This window comes from Chiroxiphia lanceolata, chromosome 3 (assembly GCF_009829145.1).
Source record: "Chiroxiphia lanceolata isolate bChiLan1 chromosome 3, bChiLan1.pri, whole genome shotgun sequence".
Lineage (NCBI taxonomy): Eukaryota > Metazoa > Chordata > Aves > Passeriformes > Pipridae > Chiroxiphia > Chiroxiphia lanceolata.
Window position 1 is genome coordinate 95793543 of NC_045639.1, and position 24605 is coordinate 95818147.

The 24605-nt window shown below is 36.3% G+C and overlaps 1 protein-coding gene across 4 annotated transcripts in view; it reads right to left on the bottom strand.

Moving 5' to 3' along the window:
* The window catches only part of ARHGEF10 (Rho guanine nucleotide exchange factor 10), a 111766-nt gene that overhangs the window by 14097 nt on the left and 73064 nt on the right, over nucleotides 1-24605 (bottom strand). For all 4 annotated transcript variants that reach the window (XM_032683432.1, XM_032683430.1, XM_032683428.1 and 1 more), the window contains 8 exons: nucleotides 24152-24267; nucleotides 22406-22533; nucleotides 21848-21948; nucleotides 20349-20470; nucleotides 16827-16913; nucleotides 15238-15461; nucleotides 13856-14013; nucleotides 4638-4780 (listed from right to left, as the gene is read on the bottom strand). In XM_032683432.1, coding sequence (XP_032539323.1) covers nucleotides 4638-4780; nucleotides 13856-14013; nucleotides 15238-15461; nucleotides 16827-16913; nucleotides 20349-20470; nucleotides 21848-21948; nucleotides 22406-22533; nucleotides 24152-24267 — 1079 coding nt within the window. The remainder of the gene's footprint in view (nucleotides 1-4637; nucleotides 4781-13855; nucleotides 14014-15237; nucleotides 15462-16826; nucleotides 16914-20348; nucleotides 20471-21847; nucleotides 21949-22405; nucleotides 22534-24151; nucleotides 24268-24605) is intronic.

Below are 24605 nucleotides of genomic sequence, written 5' to 3' on the forward strand. Positions count from 1 at the left end.
ATTAGTATTTTCACTGAGAAATTTGCCATTTAAAAATAATGGGAATGATCTTTTAAGTGTTTTCATTTGTTAACACTATTCTTCAAATGTTCTGTTTTTAGTAAATGAAAAGAGAAGTTTTTCTTCAGCTAGACAGTGGCTCAGTTTTGAGTGTTAATGTATTACCTTTTGACTCTTTGAATAACAATACTATAGAATGCAAGGTAAGCAGCTCTGGCAGACACATTTATATTCACTGTTTTCCTCAAGTAACCTCCATTCATTCTTTACCAGAGAATAAATACAATTTCAAAATCATACAATTTATTCAACAGAAGAATTTATAAAAAAAACCCCACCTTTCAAAGTCAGAAACAGCTCTTTATGACTAGATTTTCTGATATACTCATCATGCATGTTTCACTGTAAATAGGATTTTAAAATATTAACTTCTCTTTATAGACTCATACATCCCTACACTGATTGGCTTTTGAGAACTTCTCAGGGACAGATCCAAGGCCACTGAAGTGAATCTGACCAGCAACTTGCACTGTTTGAAATTAGAAGAAAAATAAAGCGGATTGTAAAAAATTAATTGTCTCTGGAGTGGTCTGACCACAGCTGAAAACTCTGTTGGTGCCACTAAAAACAACTTACACATGCATTTTTGTCACATTCCATTTTACCAGCCAATTCATTATACTCCCACTTAGTCTACCCTACCATTCGTGCAGCTGTCTGCTGGAACAGACATATTTAAAGTAAAACCATAATAATGCAAACACCACAAGAAACCTGTAAAAAGAACTATTCTTCTCATTGAAAGGTTCTTCAAACAGAGAGAAGGAACATATCCCAAACGTGTACCTTCTTATGCATAAGTTTTTTTATAAAGGATAGCTTTGACATCTGTTTCAATAACAGAAGACTAATAGCTGGTCTTTTTCTTCTATTTTTTTTTTCATAACAAGAAATACAGATACAAACAAACAAACGTCTTATTCTCTGTGTTATCAAAAAAAATGAACTTAATTTTTTTTTTCTCTTAGTTTTCATACCTACACTCCTCTCTATTCAAAGCCTGGCTTTTTCCCCCTCAGGCTCTCTTCTTCTAACTCTATAGCAACACAGGAGCTGTAGAAGACATAGTGGCTGCCTGAGCTCGATGCAGCTCACTGTGTTCCAGCAGTGTGGGGCATAGCTGGAGCATTTCTTTGAGGGGTGCTCACTTACACCAAACAGCTGCACCAAGAGCTGAACCACAACTTCTCAAGCTTCCTGAGAAATGCATAATGAGATTCATCTTCAATGTAAAACAAATGACTTTCACTACTTTAAAGAAGTTGTAGTACTCAGGCAAAATATATGTGTAGGGATTTTAATTTGGTTTATTCAGCTGAATGTTTCAGTGTAACTCCTGTATAGTCAGCCAAGTTTTAAAAACAAGACAAAATAGACCAGGATGGAATGACTTCAGCTGGTGACTTTATTCTATTAATTACTCTCGCATTTTTTGAAGCTTTTAAACAAACATGAACTGCCTTTTCAGAGTGCAAGGGGCTACAGGAACAGTGAAAAATATGGGATGTAGGTCTATACCCAACAGCAATACAACTGTCAGATTTAGGGCCAAAACTAAGTAACAAAGTTCTTCCTCATAGATAGAGTATCAGAGTATGTAATTAATATATAATAGCAATTGATGCATTTCTCACATGTGCCTTGCCAAGGATCTTGAGGCATTGTGCCAGTTTGGGGCACTGTGCCAATAAAATACAATACCTAAAACATTTTATTACAGTAACATATCATTAGGCAATAACATATCATTAGAACAAGTGAATTGAGAGTCTTATCCATATCAGAGGTGTGGGGGCAGGGGGGAGGAGAAGGCAGGAAAAGAGAATAATATTCAAACCCAATATACAGGATGCCAAACCTGCTAATTTATTAACAGTCATTAAATAAAGAAAAAATCTTAAATAAAAATCTTAGAAAAGCAAGGAGACATGGAATGAGATTGTTTTCAAGGATAATGTACTTTGCACTTGGTGAGTGCACAGTTAAACAAAAGATACCTATGAAGTAAAGAGTGCCTCACAAGCACAAAGTTTAAAAAATGGTCTCGAATATGGGCTTGCACAAATACAGCCTTAAAAACTAGTCAAGGGCCTTTATAGATAATGTACGTGACACAGAGCACACAGTATGTATGCATGATAGCAGGAAGCAATGAACTAACAAGCATCTGTATTGGAGTATTTATGGAGTATCTCCACATTAAGGGAATGGAGATATAAAGAAGTTCAGTAAAGAGGGAAGAATAACAGTTGAGCCCTGGATTCCTGCTGATAGAGCAAAGATTTAAGTTTATGCAAAAGATCTTGAGTCAAATCATTACTACTAACTGTCAACAAGAGAGAGCACAGAGGGAGAACAAACATTTCCTTGTTGCTGCTTCTCTTCATGGAGCAAAGCTTCTGCTCTTCACGGTAAGGAAGAGGTAGCTCAGATGTATATACAATATAGAATATATATATAATTATTATATTCTATAAACATTTTAATATAATATTTAATATTATTAAATATTTAATAATAAATATTCAATATAGACAGAGTTTAAATTGCCTTGTATCATATAATATTGAAATAATATTGCCAATGAACATGGCAAAGACATCGTAGCAGATCACTTTTGGAAATATAAACCCAGGAAGTTATCAAAACAAGTCAGGCAACTGAGCAGGCAGCAATAATGAAAACAGTGAGCTGTTCAGTCTGGCAAGTTGAGGAGAATAAGATCAGTACTTGCACATAAAGAAGCAACAAAAAATCATCATTTGCTCACAGTTCTATGAGGAAGATCACATGCTATGGCATGGGTATTTGTGTGACTGATCATCAGCCAGACATAGAAAAAACTATCATGTTCTTGAACAAAATTATTTGTGTTGAAAAAACATTACTCAACCCATACACACCATTTCCAGTTGCACCATTTCTTATATGTTGTTTGTTGCAGCATTCATTGTGTTTATATTAATTATAGCTATAAGAATCAGTAGACCTGTAATAATGTGAGCTCTGAATACAATGGAGGGGTTAGTTTACAAAGCACCCCAGAAATGAGAAAAAACCTCCTGTGATGCTTTTGTAGAAAAACCTGTAGTAACAGCTGAAAAATGAAACTGCCATGTCTAAGACAGATTGATAGAATATTTGTAATTTTATCTCTCTGAGCTTCTGTTTTCAACACTGCAATCCATGGTGCTGTACTGCATTATGACAGAGGAAGCTTTAAACATTCTTTAATCCTCAAAGCTTATTTAATTCTGGGTTTGTTCTCCTCTGCCAAAACAGCCCAGAATAGCCCAGACTGCAGCCATACCGTCTGATCTAGGGAGAGCTTTGTGACAGAATTAAGCCAGAATTGCCAAACATTTACCAAGATCTGGCTGTGAATATTCAGCCCCACACAGGAACAATCCATCAGTGATCTCTTACCATTGCTATGCATTTCCTGGTGGGAATCAGAGAGATTTGTCATCAAAGTCTCTCGAACAGTAACCATGTGTCCAAGAGGCTGTAAAACTAAATAAAGTCCATTCCAAGCACCTCTCCAAATCACTCTTCAGAAATCTTTCCCTAATCATACCATTCAAACCATCAACCAAACAAGCCTTCAAGAAAAACAAAGTAGCAAAATATGTGATCCAAGCATCTTCTTGGATGAAACAAATCACCCAAAAACCACAGAAAGAACCAGAGGAAATTAGGATGTTAGCTATTTCCCTGCAAACCCATGACAGTGACTCACAGAATCAATTGTACCAAATAGACAATTGTTGGGAGAAAACACGATCATCAATGAAACAAAAAAGCAGCAACAAAGCACACAAAGAAGGAGGCTGTGAGCTCATCACAACTCCTGTTTGAAAGAACTTTATGGCTGTAAACATCATGCAATTCAGTGACACTGTATTGTAAATTGAAGGAGAAGTTTAATTCCTAATGTTTTATCAACTCTTAACTTTGGACCACTAAGACGTTCTTTTGGTGGAAGTTGCAATTTTGACAAAAATAAGAGCTTAACACTTCCACAACTTAACACTTTCTGGCAAATGTGGTCACAAATATGAGTTTGAATCCTTAACACTCTTCTCTCATTCCAGAAAAGATGGCTTTTGTATGGCTATTCATTGGAAAGTGCTCTTATGCAAATCAAATTTTTGTAGGTCACTGAGGAGCAAAACTCTGAATGTTTTCGGAGTTTTATTATATTGTACTGTATTACTGTATTATGATATCACCATAATGTAAAAGTAACATCTAACTATATAGAGGCAGTCCCTTAATTAAACTGTCTTCTGTAATTAAAAGGAAATTCCTATAGACACTCATTCCTTTGCTGCCTTTCCTCAGATTTTGTTTTTAAGAAAATCTCTTGCCCCAAATATTCTGAGTTCAAGTGTCTTATGGAAACCAGCGGGCAAAAGGAAGCAAGGTATAATGAGACATCGGCAGAGAACTGAGACCATGTTTAATAAAACGCTTCTTAAATCATGAAGTTTCCTAAACAGATTTTAATCTTTAAAGTTTCACCTCTTATATAGCCTATAGCATAATACTTGAGCAATGCTCTTAGAAGTGTTTACCTCTATGGAGTGCGTCACAGTGCTGATTACAAAAATTTGTCCACCACATGCAGCCCAAATGGTCTCCTCCATCACAAGCAGACTTCTAACAGGCAGAACCCCCAATTTAACTATCTTCTGAGGTTCCGTGTTCCATGTCCCATCTTCAGTAAAAAAGAAGAAGAAAGGTTATACACAACCAAATGGTGATTTTTGCTTTAAAACAGTTCTGAAAAGCCTACTGTTTGAATTTCTGCCACTTCAAGCTATGCTGTGATTTATGCATGATTAATTTTAGCTTCCAGGGTAGGTCTGTAAGGATAATATAACATTACAGGGAAAACCCAAAACCAAGCACTCATATATCTGTCAATTGAATAAATTTTATCTAGATTAAATGATAATCCAAGAATCTCAAATTGCCGTTCTGATACAACTGCTTTCTTTCCAGAAGAAATACAGTGAGAAAGCCATGGCAGACACAATTGTCTTCAACTCAGGAGGAGCTCACAATCAACTTATTTCAAGATGAATCAATTTCCAACTAGGACAGATTCATCTTTCATGTGAAAAGTTGCCATTCAGATTTTTATGGTAGGCTCTAACGAGTTCAGATGACTCTCTAAGAGCGTATTGACAGAATGGACCTTCCTGCTACTAGATGTTTCATTTAGGAAGGAAATTAAAAAAAAAAAGAAATTAAAACTTAGTCTTGTGCCATATCTTCACTTTTCTTATTTTTTCCCCTAACTATAAAACCCGAAGTGTTTTCTTTGGACTGCATTTATCAGATCAAAATTACATTTTGCATGTGTATGTGGCACAATCAGTTATTCAGCGAGCTTCTGATAAGAAATCCATGTCACTACTTCCTGCTCTGGTCATTCTCACTTGCCATCTCTTTGAAACAAGGATTAGGAGATGATTTATCCCCTAAATTAAAAGCCAGAAACATATGCTTCTTGAAATAATTGCAGCTCTATCTTTTATACATACAAATTGACATACTAAATATCACAATAATTATTTTAATGCTTTCATGTTAGTTTATATATTGTAAGTGCTCACTGAACATAGTCTCAAAGATCACATTTCTATACATTATGATTTATTAATAATATAAAAATCTGTTAAAGTATCTGGTTTTTTACACTAAGATAAAATACATATTTAAAAGCACCATTTCCTCATTTTAAAGTTTTCTTTCTGTACAAGCTGCAGAAAAGTTGTCTATTCACACTGGTTTCAACTCAGTAACCACTTCAATTTTGATTGATGGGACCAAGGAAAACACATCTTTAGAGAAGCATTTAAGTTTTTCTTTTCCATCCTGAAAACAAGTGTATCTTTTATCATTTTCTTAGGTAAAGGGGGTACAACATTTCCTTCTTCACCAATAACAGCAGCAAAGAAAATGAGAAGCCTCATTTCTGGAGTACTTCTCAATACTTCTGTCATCTGTATGATACAACCTTTGCTGAGTCATATTCAGGATGTGGCCCTCTTCTGAAAGCACTTTTGTAAAAGTGACATTTAGTTTCAGACTGTCAAAACAATTTTCATTATTTTAGTATGCATTGAGAAGAGTGCCTCCAGTTATTAGCGTGCAAAGTCTCCCAGCAATGTTAAAGTCATTCTGTGTTCTTTATGACTCATGTGAACTATTAGTAATAAACAAACTTCTTGAAAAGTTTTCATTCGCTAGCAACCACATTATCCTCAAATTAAATTCTAAAGTGAAGGCTGTCCATACTCTATTAATGCTGTAACCACTGTGGGCAGTGCAAAGCCTTCAGAGAGTGAAACTGCACACGTGTGTGGCCCAACTTTCATTGTGTAAGGGATGCTGACTGCAGAAGTTGTAACAGCATCCTGTAAGTAGCACCCTTTTTTGGGATAAGCCCAACATAATTCTAGTATGTTCTTGCTGCCTTTTCTGAAAGATAAAGACTGTGAATTTGGGCAAAGTGCAGATATGCAGAACAAAAAGCTATCTTTTCTTTCGTAGTTATATTTTCACACTGAACAACACAACGTACAGAAAAAAATTAATGGAACTTCCAGATCAGACAGCATCTGAGACAGATGAGGGGAAAAACAGGGTAGGGGGAGACTCTCTAGTCTGGTAATTAGGCAGTATTTAAAGGATGGGTCATCTGTGTTCTGCTCCCTGCCTCAGTGAATGATTAAATAATTATACAAATTGGAACCACACCAGGAGGAGAAATTAAGCACTGTGTATCTCTCTCCTCTTATTTGGTGGCAGCCAGGGAAATCTGTTGAGAGTGGGAAGCATGGGTAAAAATCCTCTCAAACAAGGCAAGGGATTAAGTCTGGTAATCCAACACACTTGTGTAAATGCTTTATCCACAGGCTGCTGGCTAAAAGAAAGATCACAACGTCACTATGCTGACCAAGAATTTTATCACCCATTTGCAAAATTACTCAGCAAGTCTGTGTCTAGTTCACAGGTTGTTTTAAGACTATCAAAGTCACACTTTCAGAAAAACATAATACTCTCCCCTGCCTCTCTCTCCAGATCTCAGCAGACTCTATTCAACACCTGCCTGCACAGACTTCATGTTTGATGCTGGCTGTTTCATCTTATCTGCCTGATCCAACATTCATTGCTTCTAAAATCTAAGTGAAAAGAAGCATTATTTCTATTCTATTTGTGTAAACACCTGCAGATCCAAGACAGACTTATGTAAGCAGTTCCAACAACTGGAACTATCCATGTACTTAAAATTATGCCCAGCACTTTCAAAAAGATAAGGAACAGCCTTGTTTGATGCTGTAAAATCCTTGGTTAGTTACTGACTGAACAAATTTATTTTTTTACTAACAAAAAAGAAAAGAAGTAAGAAATAGTAGCCGAGATAAAACTTTTGCCAGCAAAATCTCAACGAATACAATATGACAACACCAGTGCAAGGACCCCAGCAAACTACTGTCTGAAAAGTAGGAATTGAACAACAGAAAAACAAACAGTGGAGATGTATACAGCGTGGGTCCTGGAGACCTGGCTGGACATTACCTGCAGGAGTGCTCACAGAAGTGTGGCTTGTCTTAGAATTCTGCTCAATCAATGCCTTGCTTCTGTTCTCTAAATAAGCATAATTTTAGTTTCAGAAAGATTTTATGGTCACTATTGTCTCTAGAATGATGAAAAGCCACACAAAATAAAATAAATTTTTCTTCTACCTGTGAGGTAAATATATGGAACCAAACGAGATGTGATATGCAGTACATATATCCTATAACCAGAGGTCAGTCTTCTGTGTAAATCAGATACCTGCACCCTGAGCAAATACAAGACCAAAGCCTGACACTTGTGGTAACATGAAGGAAACTGTGAAAGAAGAGAGAGTGATTTTCCTTCTGCTTTGTAAGAAAAGTCCAGACAAGTATTAACAACACAAAGATTACTGTATGATTTGCAAGTTTTATTTGACTTGGATCTTAAACTGGCCTTATCAAAGCAGGTGTAGACTCTTAATATAAGTACACCAAATGCTTGATACTCAGGATATGACAGCCTCTGTTAGTTTCAATAACATTATTGTTAATAGAATATAAGTATCTATATGAACTGCAGGTACAGCTATTTGCAGGAATGAGAGGCATCTACAAAATCTGAGAACAGGGGCAAATACAGAAACGAATCTAGGGGCTTCTGGGAATTAGATGTTGAATATTTATGTTATATATAAACAGTCTGATATTTACATACTAGATGAATATTTTAAAAAATAGAAGACAGTTTTTATACTAATAGATTTGTTTTGTGCCATTATTTTAAATACTCTCTGTAAGTTATACTTCTCAAGTAGTTATGTGCCATAGTTTATATCCCAATGTTGAACAGTACCTTGCAGTGCTTTTATCAGGCAGTTTAGCTGCATCAAAGATATCTCATGATCATGAAATATTTCAAAGATTTTAATGTATAAGGACATTTCCACTAGTTAATTTTGTTGTGAGTCTTGTGATTTTTATGAATTTTGGAAAATTAGTTATCTTTCTATTCACTCACATTTAATCAGGCAGGAAGGCTTAAAACAATGTTCATTTTATAGAACAAAATGTTGGCTATTTTATCTTTCTGTGGTTTGTTTCCATAAAACCCAGTGAAGGAAAGTAATATTATTTTACATTAATTTACAAGTCTCTTATTATTTAATTTATAAATAATTTCTTAATATTTAGTATTTTTCATAATTATAATTAGTTGGCAAGCTCAAGTCTTCATATGAGATAACTTATTAACATAAACATATAGTTTATTTCCTCAGAAAGTCTTCTCAAAGTCTGTAGCAGTTTTCTCTTCTTTCACACTTTCAGTCGAGCTGAACCAAACGTGCTTTTTTGTTGACAGCTTCCTCTCTTGCTTAGCAGCACTATTGATGATTTCAACAGAGCTGCCAACACAGCCCTGGGAACAGCAGTTCTTGGTTAATTAGTGCAGTGGAGCACAAACATTTTTTCCATCACATGGTACATAAACCAGCACTGTGGAGGAGTAAAATGGTAGCTACAGAAGTAAAAAGTTTAGCACATTCCTTACCAGTTGGAAATAAGATGAGAGAGTCAGGTCTGCTCTTCTAAATAACATATAACTAGGAGTGTCCTATGCTATACATGCATAATCATTTTTCCACATATGCATCAAATTCTTCATGCTAAATAGCTGACAGAGCTCTATCTAGTGTTATAGAGAGAGTGGTGCTGGAGGTCCCGGTAAGAGATATACAAGTAAGAGCCACAGCAATGTCAGTGTATTCCTGGTAACAGTTATTATGTGTTACTGCTAACAGTGACAATGCAGTCAAGACAACAGTATTTATTTCAATATCACTGCTCTAGTCCTCTCTCTAACAGCTTAGTGTCACTTCTTACTTTTCACAGCAATACCTCTCACCACGTCTACTCTAAGTGGCAATCGCATGCCAGAAATGCACTCTTCAGACAAGCTGGAACAGTACATCAAGCCACTCAAGCTCTGAAATCAGTGCTTTACATTTTGACATCAGTGCTTTACATTCCACATATTCCTCCTTTCCTCAATTTTTGTCCTCCAACAAAGGACAAGTGTCTTATCAAATGAATCAAGGAATCTTGCCAATAAACTGACTTGCTACTCCTTCACTGTTGTAACTGTCTCCCCTTACTCTTGTATTTCCTTTAAGTTTTGATCATTTTCCTTGATACTAATCCTCTGAAAATGCTCACTGATTAGTGTCATGAGGCCTCTTTGGAAAGGTAAGTCATCTTCAGAGATCCCTAAGTTTTTACTGGTGAAGTCTCTTTGAAGAATATAAACTTCTGTTCTGTGCACGGCCAGAATTGCCTCAGCTGTTGATTGTTTCACATTCAATTGCAATCCTCAAAGCTGAGCCTTTCTTCTTTTCATAAATCTCAGGGTCAGAACCTAGCAGCATACACCTACAGGCACAGGCTTCACAAAAACCTGTTAGAAAATACAGCTTTTGTTAAAACACGCAAGAGTTTTCTCTTATGGGTGTGTGGGCTCAGTTCTCTCTATGGCAAAAGACGACTCTCATCAGTATCTTCAGGCTTCCAGAAGAGACCTCTAGCCACCCAGGTGACAGATACTTGGAGTGGCAATGGCAGCATTGGCATCCCTTCTCCATGCTCTTGGAAAAAAAGGAATTAAAGACTGGGTGAGAGGCAACAGTGCAAAAGTTTATATATTAAAGAAACATTTGATAAAATAGAGGTCTCTTCAACTGAAAACCTAGTGCCTTACCCATGAGGATACTATATGAGAAATTCTATGTCCTTTTTCTCCTAGCCTCTTTTAAAAACAAAGCAGCATGATTCATCCTCAGCTTGAGAAACTCACCATAGCTGCAAGCTCTCCTCTGTGAAACACAAGAAGCACTTCTCTAGCTCAGCAGCACCTGGAAGTAGGACGATGTTTAGAAATGCCTAGTTTCAATTTCTTAGAGCTTTCTTTGGACATCTCTCTACTCAGTGTCACAGAATGACTGAGCTTAGAAGGGACTTCTGGAAGTTACTTGTTCCAACCTGCCTGCTCAAGCTGAGTCACCTCATGCTGGCTGCCCAGAACTGTGTCCATATGGCTTTGAATATCTCCAAGGAGGGAGACTCCACAACCTGTGTTCCCTGATGTTCAGATGTCACCTGCAGAGAGGTGGATCACCAAACATGCCTAATGGTATGAATTTAATTCTGGGAGTGAGCATGCAAGAACTCCCTGTGTGCTGTACACACCAGTGAGAGGCTGCACATACCGATCATTGCAATCAAAGCAGCACATCTGTTTTATGCATCTGCTCTCTCATCCTAACCGAACTCTTTCTGAAACTACTAATATATTAATTCTTCTACTCTCTGCCACAATCACTGAGTTTTTACTTTCTTTTTCCTGTTTCTCTCCATATTCTTTACAGGGCTTTATGGAAAGGAAATGTGTATCGGTGCCTAGCAGAAAGGAAGTAGCTGGAACGGAGTACAGTATATCAGGAACAATACACCTATATTACATAAAGATTGTGATTTCCCTTTCCTAAGACACTTTTGTGAATGGAAGTCAAACAGGCATTGACCTTTTTTGCTATTACATCACTCAGAAAACACATCTGCTGGGCTGTCTGTAATCATCACAAAGGGGTTTTGTTTGGTTTTTTTTAACAAAGACAATACAATGTACTTTTCCCTTAACCTCTTCTGGAAAAGTGCTTTGTCTGGAAATATTACTAATAATTCAACCTGAGGCAAACATTAAATGCAGAATTTTTCAGACTGATAACTATGCAAAAGTTAATTGCCCTGGAAAACAAAGTCCTGACAGATGTGGTGTCAGAAATTTTGCAATCTGCATTGCTCCCATTACTATATACAACAGCATTTATTGCATTAGCTATTTCACAGTTCCCCAAAGTAGTCTTCTCACTCACATGAAATTAAGGATTATTTATAATAATTAATTATTATTTTTAGAATTAATATATTAGCTGACCTATATCCTACTTTCCTGTGACATTTTCACAGATCAGCATGTTAGTTCATATTTAAGAGCTGAGTAGATTTTATGATACCAGCGCCTCATTGACTCTGCTTTTAATTTATGTTCAAATACATAAATGAGGCTTAAGTACTTTTTACCTCATATGTGAAAATACACGGATACAGAGATGTCTCCGCAAAACACGGCTACCCTCCAGAAAGGAAGAAATCTCACTGCACACCTCCAACCTCTCACTAATGGCACTTGTTCCTCGGTTTACTGTACATACTTCTCAGTTTGCCTTTTATATTACTTCAAGACAAGATTTTCTGCAGCCAGAGAGTGTTCTGGATTCTGTTGATCTGACAAAGCTCTCTAGTGAAGAAAGTCAGAAGAGAGCACTTGCTGTTTGTAAACAAGCTGGATATTTACATGCATTGAGCCACCTGAAAACAACAGGAGAAATTAGAGCTGTTTGGGTACTGAAAACCAAATTACACAAGTCATGGGTCTTTGACTACCTACAGTAAGGCATCAGGCCTCAGTGACTGAACTGATCTGCCACACTTTCTGCCCAGGGAGGAAAAGAAAAGGATCACAACTCTATCAGAAATTGTGAGGTAGATTTTTATCCTAGAAGAAAGATTATCCTTTTTCATTCATGGAGTTGCATAACAGGCTGCACAACCACTTTATCTGTGCATGTCATAGCATTTGTCCTCAGGCTTCAAATCAAGATATATTGTAATGCACTGACATATTTCACATTTGCTTTAAATCTTTTCTTAATCTCCTTAATGATGACAGACCAAAACCCAAGGTGAAGTGCATGGCTGGAAAGTAACCCCTACTGCAGAACAGAAGGCGACCCTGATGAATTGCACAAAGCTCCTCAGAGGCTGCATTCCCCCTCCCTCCCATTCCACTGCTTGGATTCCTTTGTTTGGTAAAATAGGTCAGCGCTCATAAAAACACCCCTCCAGGGCAGACTGTCTCACATAACCATAGCAGCCAACTATAAGGAAGACGGGAGCAGCTGAATCCCACAACTTCCATGGGGTATGGAGAACTGAAACAACACACACTGACCAAGATGTAAGAAAAGGGACCACAAGATGAGTCAGAAAAATGTGATTATTTCCCATCCCAAAGCTTCAGCGATCCTGACCTAGACTCTGACAGGCTCTGTTAGTATTGAGCTGCACAAAACCCATGTCTTCAAAAGACATAAAATAAACAGGGAATGCTGTGATCCTGGTCGATGCAAGAACCTCCAGCTCATAATGTAATTCAGTTTGGTTAACAGCTCTGCCCCGTCCTTAACATTTTCTGTAGTAGATGTGTAACTCATGCAACTTTTCTTAGCTACACTGCCAAAGGAATACAGCTGAACTGTTTACAGGGCCCACCTCATTAGTGAAGCGTGACAACCACCGTTATGCAGCTCACACAAATAAGGCAGACCAGATCTCTGCTGGCTCTGCACTTGGCAAGGTTAGGAGTCTCTGCTAACATCTCAATTAAAAATTCATAGTTCAAACCTTGAGTCTTGCTGTCTTTGAACTGAATTGACTAGATGTGTATACAGTACTGCAGGAGAGTTACTGAGATATACTGGAGTATACAGACAAGAACCTGAACCACTTCTGGAGAAGACTTTTATGGTTTAGAAGAATTACCTGGGATTCTCCTTTATTCAAATTATTTTAGCCAATTATTCAGCTAGATACAAAACAACCAACTGTGATGCTAATAGAAAAAGGAGTCCTACCATGAAATACATGAACTGCACACATAGGAAAGACTTACCCTATCTGTACAGAAAGAATGGGGTTGTCCTTTTAAATGAGATATACAGAAATCTCTATCAATAGGGAATTTTTGTCTTTCATAAACACCAATACTGGGTAGTTGAGTAGAATTAGCATTGTGTTGTGTAAAGTACAGTATACTGCTTGTTAGTGCATAAACTTCTGGATTCTTGCAACACTGAAGATCTCAGGGTTTAAGCTAAGGGGAAAAAATTAGTTTTCACATATGGTGAAAGTGGAAACAGTATCAAAGTCTCTACCATCCTTCAAAAAGAGAAAACAAGTCTCTTCAGATGTACCGGAAAGTCCAGTAACCTTAGTTCCGCAGTTTTACAAAGAATTTTTGGAAAATATAGTAGTGGAAAACTACTTCTGCCAAAATACACTGACATGTGAGTTCCTCAGGATGCCATTAAATCATATCACTACATTACCTTCTGCTTTTGTGTAGATTGAGATGTTTCCATTTACTAAGCCAGCAAACAAGTATTGAGCCCTATATGTTAAGCTCATAACAGTTGATTTTTCAGGAGTGAAGAAGTGCTGAAGTCGAATTTTCTTTGAGCCTTGGCAACTTTTGTAAATAGAAATGCTATAAAAAGAAGCAAGAAAAAACAGACCTGTGACATTATGCATTATGTAGTTCTTAATAGAATATGCAAATGAGAGGTTTAGAATAAAATATTGGGGGGGGAAGGTTTTCTCCCTTATTCGTGACACTCCAGAATGTCTATGTAGACAACTTGCAATTACTTAACATTGACATATGACAACACTTTCATATTACCTTGTCTGAAGAAACATTTATTCAACGAAGAGGCATAATAGAAATTCTGCTCAAAGTCCTCCTTATGAGTCTATCCAAAATATTTATTAATTAAAAAAAATAAAAGGTATTACCTGGAGAACTAGGGACAAGAAAAACTTGCTACCAGATGTCAATTATACTTAAAATTTACACCATTCCTACTGATTATTACCATGGGTATGTTAGGAATATTGTTAAATCTGGAATTAATTGCACTAATTGCTGGAAACATGGCATTTTCCTTGGAGAATTTTGTTCTTCTCTTAGACTAGTTAGAAATATCTTCCAAAATAACATGTAGTTACGCAGTTATGCCCTCACTAGCTATAACCAGATCTCTTTGGTTACAGACCTAAAAGTTCAGAAAATGTAGCCTTGTTCTTCAGTATAAATCAAGTGATGAGTCAGTAGGCCATCAGTTCAAATAGAGTAAAATAATGCATGTCAATACTAAACAGTAATATTATCCATTCATGGCAAATCCTGCATAATATCACAGCGTAGAAGGTTAATGGATTCCTCTTTGCCATTCTGAAAGTTTTCCAATACCTGAAGATTCTGTTGTAACATTACAAAAGTAATATTTATATTTTTCAGATATGATGCACAATTAATTAATCCTCTTTCATCAGAAAGATGCATTGCTTTAATTTTAAATACTACACGGTATATTTTAAAATAATGTAGAGTGTATTTTTTCCTTGATTTAAGTGGAAAGGCTACGTTGAGGTCACTGGGATAACACATGGATACTTCTTAAAAAAGTAAATATTTTCTTGGAATTGACCCTGAGATTAGCTTAGCTGGTTAGAGCATGGTGTTGATAACACCAAGGTTGCAGGTTCAATCCCCACACTAGCCATTCACATAAGAGTTGGACTCGATGATCCTCGTGTGTCCCTTCCAACTCAGAATACTCACTGTCTGTGAAATGTATCACACAATTTTGCTACAGAATAGTAAACCTAATGAATAAATCATACGCATTACACCAAAAACAAGAATCACCTTCCTTCTTCCATGCCAAGGCAAATAGTAGGCACATTAGAAGTTGTTGCAAGAACATTTTCAGCGTCTAAAGCTTTGTTTTGCTCTTTCAGCTTCTCCTCCTCTGGTATGTAGACCATGCAGAGAATCCGTGATTCCACATTGAAGCACTCGATAACCTTGGGGCTGGAGCTTTGAAATGAGACTATTGCAATCTGGCCCATCTGATTAGTACAACTGCCAATCTGAATTGGAAAAAGGAAAATAAAAAGAAATATACCAAGACTGAGCCGCCTCCAGGAAGATCAGCATTTACAAGCAGGAATGACTGGAATGTTAACTGAAGAGTGTATCTCAAGTTATATGTGTGAATATGAATTTTCATGCATTAAGACGTAAGAAAATAATTCAGCACAAATACAAGAGATGTCAAAACATTACGTACGCAAAATTGCCTTGTACACTCACAAAACCAGTTCTTTATTTTTTGAAAGTAGGAATAATATTATGGCCTATTCTGATGTCTGACTCAAAAGTATATACTTTATGTAATTCAATTACAATAAGTATCTGTGTAATATATTATTTTAATAACAGGTGTTCTAAGTTATTTCAGGTTCTCTTAAATGCATTACCTCAGGTAATGCATCTGAGGCTTGTCCTTTGCACCACAACAGGTCTACAAAGAAATGCTCTGTGCCAACAGAAAGAGGGATTATATAATATAATCCCTTTTGTAAACTTGCTGATACGGGATCCTAAATTTCAATCTGATCCAGAAATAAGTATCATTAATATGTACACAAATTTGTATATTTTAGAGATCAGAGAGAAGTAAAAAAAACAAAACGAAACAAGGAAACCCTACACAAACAGAAGTAAATGTTTCTATGTAGTAATACTTTGTGTTTGTAAAAAATTAAAAAACACAGGAAACAGAAAGAAAGGATATTTTATGGCAGTAGAAAGTTTTAATTGGCATATATTTACAAATAGCAAAGACAAAGAAATTATATGGGTCACCTTGAAAAAGATCACCAACAAAAGCTGTTTCTAACTTTTAATTCACAAGACTAGCCTAAAATTTCAGTACTATAGTAATAAGAAAAGTTCCTGAAATCATTAGTCTGCTTTTTTAAAAATAAAACAAAACCATATTGACAACCTCATTTTGTCTGCTGGAATATCTGTATATTTGGGGTCATAACAATCTGCTAGAGTAATTTTTTTCCTATGTACAGGTTTAAACAGATTATTAATGGCTAAAACATTCTTAAAATATGAAAACAGACAGTAGGACAGCGTGAGCTCATATGGGTTTTAGCAGCCCTCATTATAAATTAGCACATAACTCCCTCATGAATGTGCTCAGCTGTCTGGAATTTGTTCTGTGCTGCACTAACAAATCACACACACGTAACTGACTGCCTACAGAGAACAGCAAGATCACATGGACAAATTACTAGCTATCCTTTATAGAAGTCTATCTTTAAACAAACAAAGAAAAAAAAACACCTAGTTTTTTTTCAGATCTCTATGTTGCCGAGAGTCACAGAAAGCAACGGAGAAAAACAGGAGACAACCCTTCAGCTTTTAAAGATTACACTTACCCAAAGAAAACCATGTTCCATGGCACAGGAATCTGACTCTGTTTCTCCAGAGAGGTATGGCTCCGGATTATAAGCTGCACATTCAACCTTCAAAGAGAAGAAAAGAGAGCTGTTACCACATCAGAAAGATATGCCTGTTTCTGTCTATTTTAGGTTGCAATTAACTAAAATGTTTAAAGATATCAAAAAATCCCAAAAGGCAGGGAGTCACTTTAGTCCATCCTGCTTCCCATGGGCAGGGTCAGCTGCATCGGTATTGTTCCCGACATATTCCTTATCTACTCTTAAAGACGTTCAAAGCCAAAGACTACAAACTCTCCAGCTGATCTGCTCAAATGCTTCATGATTTTTATTAAGTTTTTCCAAATACCCAACCTAACGCCATCCTTGTTATAATCATTAGCCTGTTACCTCGCATCTCAGCCACCAGGTACTTCTTTTTCTGCAGTGTCCTTTTACACATAAGGCTTTTGTATGTCATGATCTTGTCTGAGACTCTTCTTCATTAGGCTAAATTAACATTATCACTTAATCAATTAATTATTTTTTACAAATAATTGATTTTTTATATTCTTGTTTTTAGAATTACTATCATCACTTCTCGAACTGGCATCTCTCCAGTTGATGTATCAGCCTCGTATATCTGAGAGCACAGAACTTTCTCATCTGAACATGCCATTCTAGCAGAGCTGTGAGCAGCACTACGCCACGGCTACCACTTCTGAAGCCTGTTTCTACAAATCCCATTGACTGATTGTGCTTTGTAACAGTATTACATTCCTAACCAATCCTTAGCTTGCTGGTCTATTAAAATGACTTTAACAGACCCTTCCACTCAACCACCTCTTCAATCTGTACTTGTGAAGCTCTTAATTTCTCCCTGAGTAGACCATATGTCTGTCCTGCTGACTGTCAGCCCTTTTATTTTTTTTTTCCTCTCAGATTATTTTTCCAGGTGCTTTACTCATTTTGAATGCTAATGCTATCTTCCATAATACCCTTACTCCATCCCAACCTCATGTCATCATATTACTGTCAGTAAATGAATAACCATACTCATGATTTTATTATGCAGACCATTTAAAAAAAACATGAAAGCTACACCAGACTCAAGATCTATATTTAAGTCCATCCCAACTCTGCAGATTATTCAAGCATCAAGGATCTGAAGAAGACATTTTTATGACCAGTCATGAATTTCTAATTTCCCTAATATCCATGGCAGACTTCCCTAACGCTTAGTGAAACAATTCAAAATATATAAATTTGTAACTGTTTATGTAATCAAAAGGTTTCTAATGAGGTGGGATACAACATTTTTACACAAGGTTCTCTATAATTCCCACTAATGTTCTCACCTCGGACATCGTTGTGATTATATTGCAGTACTAGAAACAACTTGGTTAGTATGAACTTAAGACAACTTCACCATAACCTGCAACATCACTTCTCAACGGTGAATAATTAAAAAAGAAAAAAAGAAAGAAAGAAGCAGGCAAAAGTTAAGAGTTGTAAATTCCAAGTTTACTTAATTTTCCAAAGCGCAAAGAATTTCACAAATCTCCCTTTAGTCAGCAGGCTTCAGGTGATTAGCCTGTGTAAAAAGTGATTATCCTTAGTAAAAACAATGTTATTTTTTCACCAACGTAATTCACTCTACAGATGAAAGACTGAAATCAATAGATGAGAAAAATAAAATAAAAAAAAAATAGAGCTATCCATGCCAGTCTTGACATGTCTCATTTAACACATGCTGAAGCTATCTACTCATAGTGGTGACTTACAGTAGCTGTGACAATGAAATACATCCCTAGTGAAAAACAAGACAGCCTGCATCTTGTGTATTTCCAGGCTGCTTGTTGCATCTCTCTGCCCCTTTGCATCTTAGTCAAAACTGATGATATTTTTTCATAGTTAAACCCTGCTAGTTTAGCTCTCGATCTTAACAGAAGCCTGGGGTGTAAACTTGCTCTGATGGGAGAAGTTCTTACAAGCTTCTTACACCACTGGGCAGCCTGAGCAGCATAGAGAGAGCTATCAAGGAGAATTAGCCAAGCAAAGGATCTCTTTCCAGCCCAAGACCTGGCCTGACACCCTAACAAACCACCAGTAGTACTTAAATCATATTTTCTAGTAATATCGAGGACTTGGAAGAACAAGACATGACGGCTCACACCCACATTATCTTTAGGAGGTGCAAAACTAGCAAAGTTGACCCAGAGCTCAGGCAAATGCTGTCACATTCTCCTGAGGTACCAAGGCAAAGACCATCACCCAGCTGTACAGGCAACAGACTCCTCCTTCTTTTCAAAACAAAGATCCTGTTCTAACTTGATTACAGAAGTCGAGCATGGCCCTTCATGGCTTCTGGCATGGATCTCCAGGACTTACAAATACTTAAGCTCTAAGGAAACATACATTTTAGGTTTCTGCAAACAAATTAGCTGACTTTTTCACCAATGGTGACTTTACAAAGTATTCAATATAGAAAAAACTAACTGTTTAAATAAGACAAGAATGACTATGGTTGTGTGAGAAAGTAGAGAGTTTCAGTAGTCTAAACTACAGCTCTGCTCTGAAAACCAGTATCATAGGAATGGCTTAACACTATTACACATTTCAACTGCATTTCTAACTAGCAATTATTTTCCCCCAACATCCAGGCCTGTATACTCACAGTTGGAGTGAAGCTGCCAGCTGCACTTCCCTCCTGTAGGCTGTCCTACAGAGAGGACATGCAGACTGACCTCTTTAAGCAGTGTCCATGCAATAATGTTAATTTAATATTGGGATTCTGGCCATACATACCCAATTTTATTTCCATTAGTGTCTTTGCACAAGCCTAACTGACTGATGGTCAACAAGAAATCCTGTTGATATACAGGAAAAAACCAGTATCCAGTACCCTTCCCTTCCATCTATTGGCCTGGACATGCTGTATTTATTTTCCTCATTAAAGCCAGTGGTCGGTATGACTTCAAACTGACGTGTTACTTTAGGAAGTCAACTATTAAGACAATTTCTGTATCACTGCTCAGAACAGAACTACATTTTTTATACGATCCCATAAAAAATAATTTTAAAAACTATTTTAAAACTATTGTTCTCTGTGCACTAATGAAAATCAGAAATTTGAGGAGGATTCAACACAATTACACCAGTAAAGGACAGCTATCATGGAGATCAGATTCCTGTACTTTATAAACTTTAAGTTACTTCCAAGCCCCCAACAAACACTTGGAAAACTCAAGACAAATTAAAAATTCCCAGCAGTTCTGTTTACACTGAGTGATGAGCTTACATCAGAAAGTCAACGTCACGCTATATAAAAGTAAACACAATGTTCCTCAGTGCCTCAAAGATTGCAGTATTCCTCTGACCCTCTTGGATCTTTCACTGCTACTGGTCTTACACCAAGGTAGTAACTCAAGAGAACTAGTAGTTGTATTTACAATATGGTATTCTTTAGCAGTTATATCACACAAAAAAGCAATTGTAATCTCATATAAAAATACTGTTCACCTTAAATTCCTGTTGCTTGGCCATCATCACTGGCATATGTCTAACAAGGAGAGGATGTTTCTCTTTTTTTATTTGATTTCCATCATCTTCTATGCAGAACCAACCTAATAGGTTATCTTCCACTGCAATGGGAAGAACAAACAACAAACATCCTGCAATACTTTCACTGAATAATCATTTTCAACTTTCCACAGGAACAGAAAAGAACTCTCTTAGGACTCGTCAATACTGATCAGGCTGTTCTTATGCTATATATACTTAAATGACAACATCAAACTATGACCAAAAATTCCATTGAGTAGATTACATACATACTGGTTATGCAAAAAAAAAAAAAAAAAAAAAAAGAACACCTTACATTAGCAAAATGGTAGTTTCTTAATGATCTTGTCAATTGGTTATTGAAAGAGAAAAACACACATCAAATTTCTTCTTAGACTCTGGAAAATTTGTTTGGCAAATAGCATTTCTCTGCCTGTGTAAGAGCACCAACCAGCATGGTGCTAAGAACACCAAGGTTGTGGGTTTGATCTCTGTATGGGTCATTCACTTAAGAGTTGGACTTGATGATCCTTGTGGCTCCCTTCCAATTCAGAATATTCTGTAACTCCTCTCTACTATTTATCATAATTGTAAGGATCCTCCTCCTGGAATGATGGAAACATCCGTTCTCTCTTCTTTTTTGTTACTTTGCCTGCCTTCAGTGAGACACCATAAAAGCACTCTATTTTAACAATACGCTGGTGAAACTTGCTTTGTAGCAAGTTAATGTTTCTGAATTTAGACATTCAAAATGCAGGTATCTTTGAAAACCTATAGCCCTGTGCAAACAGAGGAGATTAATAACATCACAGGACAGCACATTTTTTACGGCTCCCACTAAGATCAGGTCTGTTGATGTGAAAACTACAGTGTTATGTTAAAAAAAAAAAAAGAAAAAAAAAAAAAGAAAAAACTGAACAAAAACCCAATTCCCTCACCAAAAGTTGAGTTTTACATATTCAGCTATAGAAATTTTGCATTAATTAAACTACATCCATAAGTTTATAACGCACTTAAAAAGCTAAACAAATGAACCCAACAGCCTTAACTGACAATTCCTAGCTAGAATAATTCTGAGCTAAAACTGAGAAATTTGAACCTGAAGTTCAAAGTATAAAAAGTTCATAAGATCCTAAGAAATATGTTTATAATCAAATAACTTCCTCATCTGTCTGTCCTGTAGAATATCTCTTTCTTTTTTATTTAAATGTAACAATTAATAATGATCACCAGACCTCATTGAAATACTTTGCTTCATAATGAAGGCCTCATCTAATCTATAATGTTATTATTTTATAGTGATACACAATCACTACTGTTTACTGTACTGTGTTTTAAAATATCTGCAGACAAATTTTCACCAAAAATAAATAATCTTTTAAAAATAAAAATAAAAAAATAGACTATACATTTAGAGCTATTTAACTTGATAGGAAATTTGAGTAACTAAAAATTACCAAGGGCCAGTTTAGCCATTTGTAAATTGTTGATCCAAGCCTGTTTGATGGCAGGGGTAAATGTATTGAATACAGCTGTAAAGAAAGTTGGCCTCCCAGACCTGCAATTAAAAAAAAAAAAAAAAGCCACCAAATGCATTTATTATGAGATACAGCCAAGTCTAGAAATGTTGAGCATGATGAAATTTCATTATTTTCTAATACTTAGACAAAGACACAGTTCTGATATAAGCATATAGGTTTTGATACACTATACATCCATTTTCCTATTTTTTACATGAAACAGTGTGAGGAACACCGTCCCTGGCAAAGGAATACAAAAGTGGCTGCTCTCCATTAGCTGTCACTGCCACGGTTCCTCTTTTGCTTCTTACATCTGGAATGCTGAGTTGAGGAACAGGAGAAAAACTGCTCTGGAACATTCAAGCTCCCAATATCATGGCATAAGAGCAAAAGTCAGGGGCTAACTACAGAGACAAAAGAGAGGGAAGAACTAGTACATCTATGCCTAATACATAAGCCCATTTAGAAAATTTCATAATCATGATTTCTACTGACTTGTCCTGTTTTCCTGGAAGTTGCAGCTGAATTCTACAGCGATCTGCTGCTCTGATTTCATCTTCTTTTTTCAAAATCAGTTTTTGTAAACCTGAGGTCCAGTCATGGGCTACAGATTGGTTTAAGTTCTGCAAAATTAAAAAAGCTAAGATTCAACACCAGCCTACTAGTGTATTTCCAACAGGCTAGCTAAGGTGATCTCTGCATATAACAAAATTCCTGGCACCTGGGCTTCAATGAGTCCACATTATAATCATGGATAATTTAGCCATATTTGTAAACATATTTCAAAAATATCTGTAAAACTTTTGCTAACATATTTTATCTGATGACTTAATCTCACATTGCTCAGTTTGATGATACACAAATGACATTCCCAAGCATTCACCAGGTTAAAAAATGTAAATTTGCATCAGGTGTACCCACAAGCCTTTTACTTATTCCAGAATCCTCACATTCTGCTTCTAAAGAAAATCTCATGAAAACATGTATGAATCATACTGACAGTATGTTTTTATTCATATCTTTGAGCCAAAATGTTTACAGAGCCATCATGAAAGCGGTCTGTGTGGTCTAAATATCTGTTTAAGCTGCTTCAACAATGACCTACTGCAAGCTGAGTGTCCTGTCACAGAGGGTAAAAGCACACCTGAGTGACACTTTAAGCATCAAGACTAACAAGTACACAAAAGTACACACATGTTCCAAAGGCAGAATTGTATGAAAATTTAAATGTTTTTCAAAAATAGAGAAGCTGACCTCGTTCCTCAACTTGTCATTGTAATTATCTTACACACCTCTATCTGAAAACACTGGCTTAATTTTAAGTTTTCAAAATGTAGTTGGCTCTGACTGGCAGAAAGGTTTCATATATGTTAATGGGTGAATGTCTTATGGTACCTGTGGTATACATATTCCCAATTATGGAGACAAAATTCACCTTCAAATACTTCTGAAGCTTTGTCCAAAAACAGTGTTTCCACAAACTTCCTTCAGACTACATATTTTCACAAAATGCTATATTTTATTTAATGCCTTGACTCTGAAGCCAAGATATTCCAAGAGAAACTCAGCTTTTGCATATTCATACACACATATACATATTTACAACCAGTGGTAGCAGGTAGGAGTAAAAATTGTGTGTGAGCATACCTAAAATATCCAAAACAGACAAAAAGCAATTTTTATAAGTCTCAAGACTGTGGACAACTCATTCTGAAATGTGGTGTTAAGTACTATATTTGTTTGCCAGAATACAAGCTAAATCAAAGGGTTGTGAACAAAGCCAAAGCAAAATACTTTCAAAATTCCCCTAAAAATCCTTTTTGTGATTTACACTCAGTTTTAAGGAGTTTCCCAAAAGCCAGGATTATGAACTTGGATGGGCATCAAGAGCTTCCTCCAAACAACCATCATCCTACTGCCTTGTCTAACAGCAAGAACACAATTTCTTAACATAAAAATGTAATTTTGTTTCCATATAAGCTTATCAGCTACTGAACAAATGCAAAGATTTGTATTATCCACCTACACTTAAAAACAATAAAGAAAAACAAGATTAGAAGGATGGCTGTAATCTATTTATAATACTAAACAGTTAACAGTAAATGCATTACCAGAGGTAAAAATTATTCCACTCTTTGCAGAGAGAACTAAAGAATGTCTCGCACAGACCCTAGGGAGAGATAATTATGCTACTTTTCAACAGGAATAGACTTGAAAGATAAATCCAGCTTTGTTTATTACCTGATAGTTTCCTTTAAGGCTGCTTATTAATTGACTAATTTGACCAAGTACATTCAAGTCATGTAAAAGGTTCTGCAGATCATGGTACAGTTGCCCTGGTCCCATATAGAGCTTGTCTAAAATGAATAAAAACATAAGGTTAAAATAATAAAAAGATGCAATTCTCAGTTGAAGGAGGAAAGCATAACAAAGATAATAGCGACATACATTATGTCTGAAAAGCAGTCGTTTATTTGTACATATATCATCATTATTTCACCTTGCTGCTCCAGCTACTTCTAATATTCCTGCAGACAGATAATTGTGAAATGCATCCCAGGAAATTATAGGCAGTAGTTAGCGTCACATATTAGCTTTGCACATACAGGCCTTACCATTGGCATTTCCTTTTAGCTCACCTTATCATTGGTTTTTTAGCTACAATTAAGATTCAAGCTTGTTCATCTAGTATGAC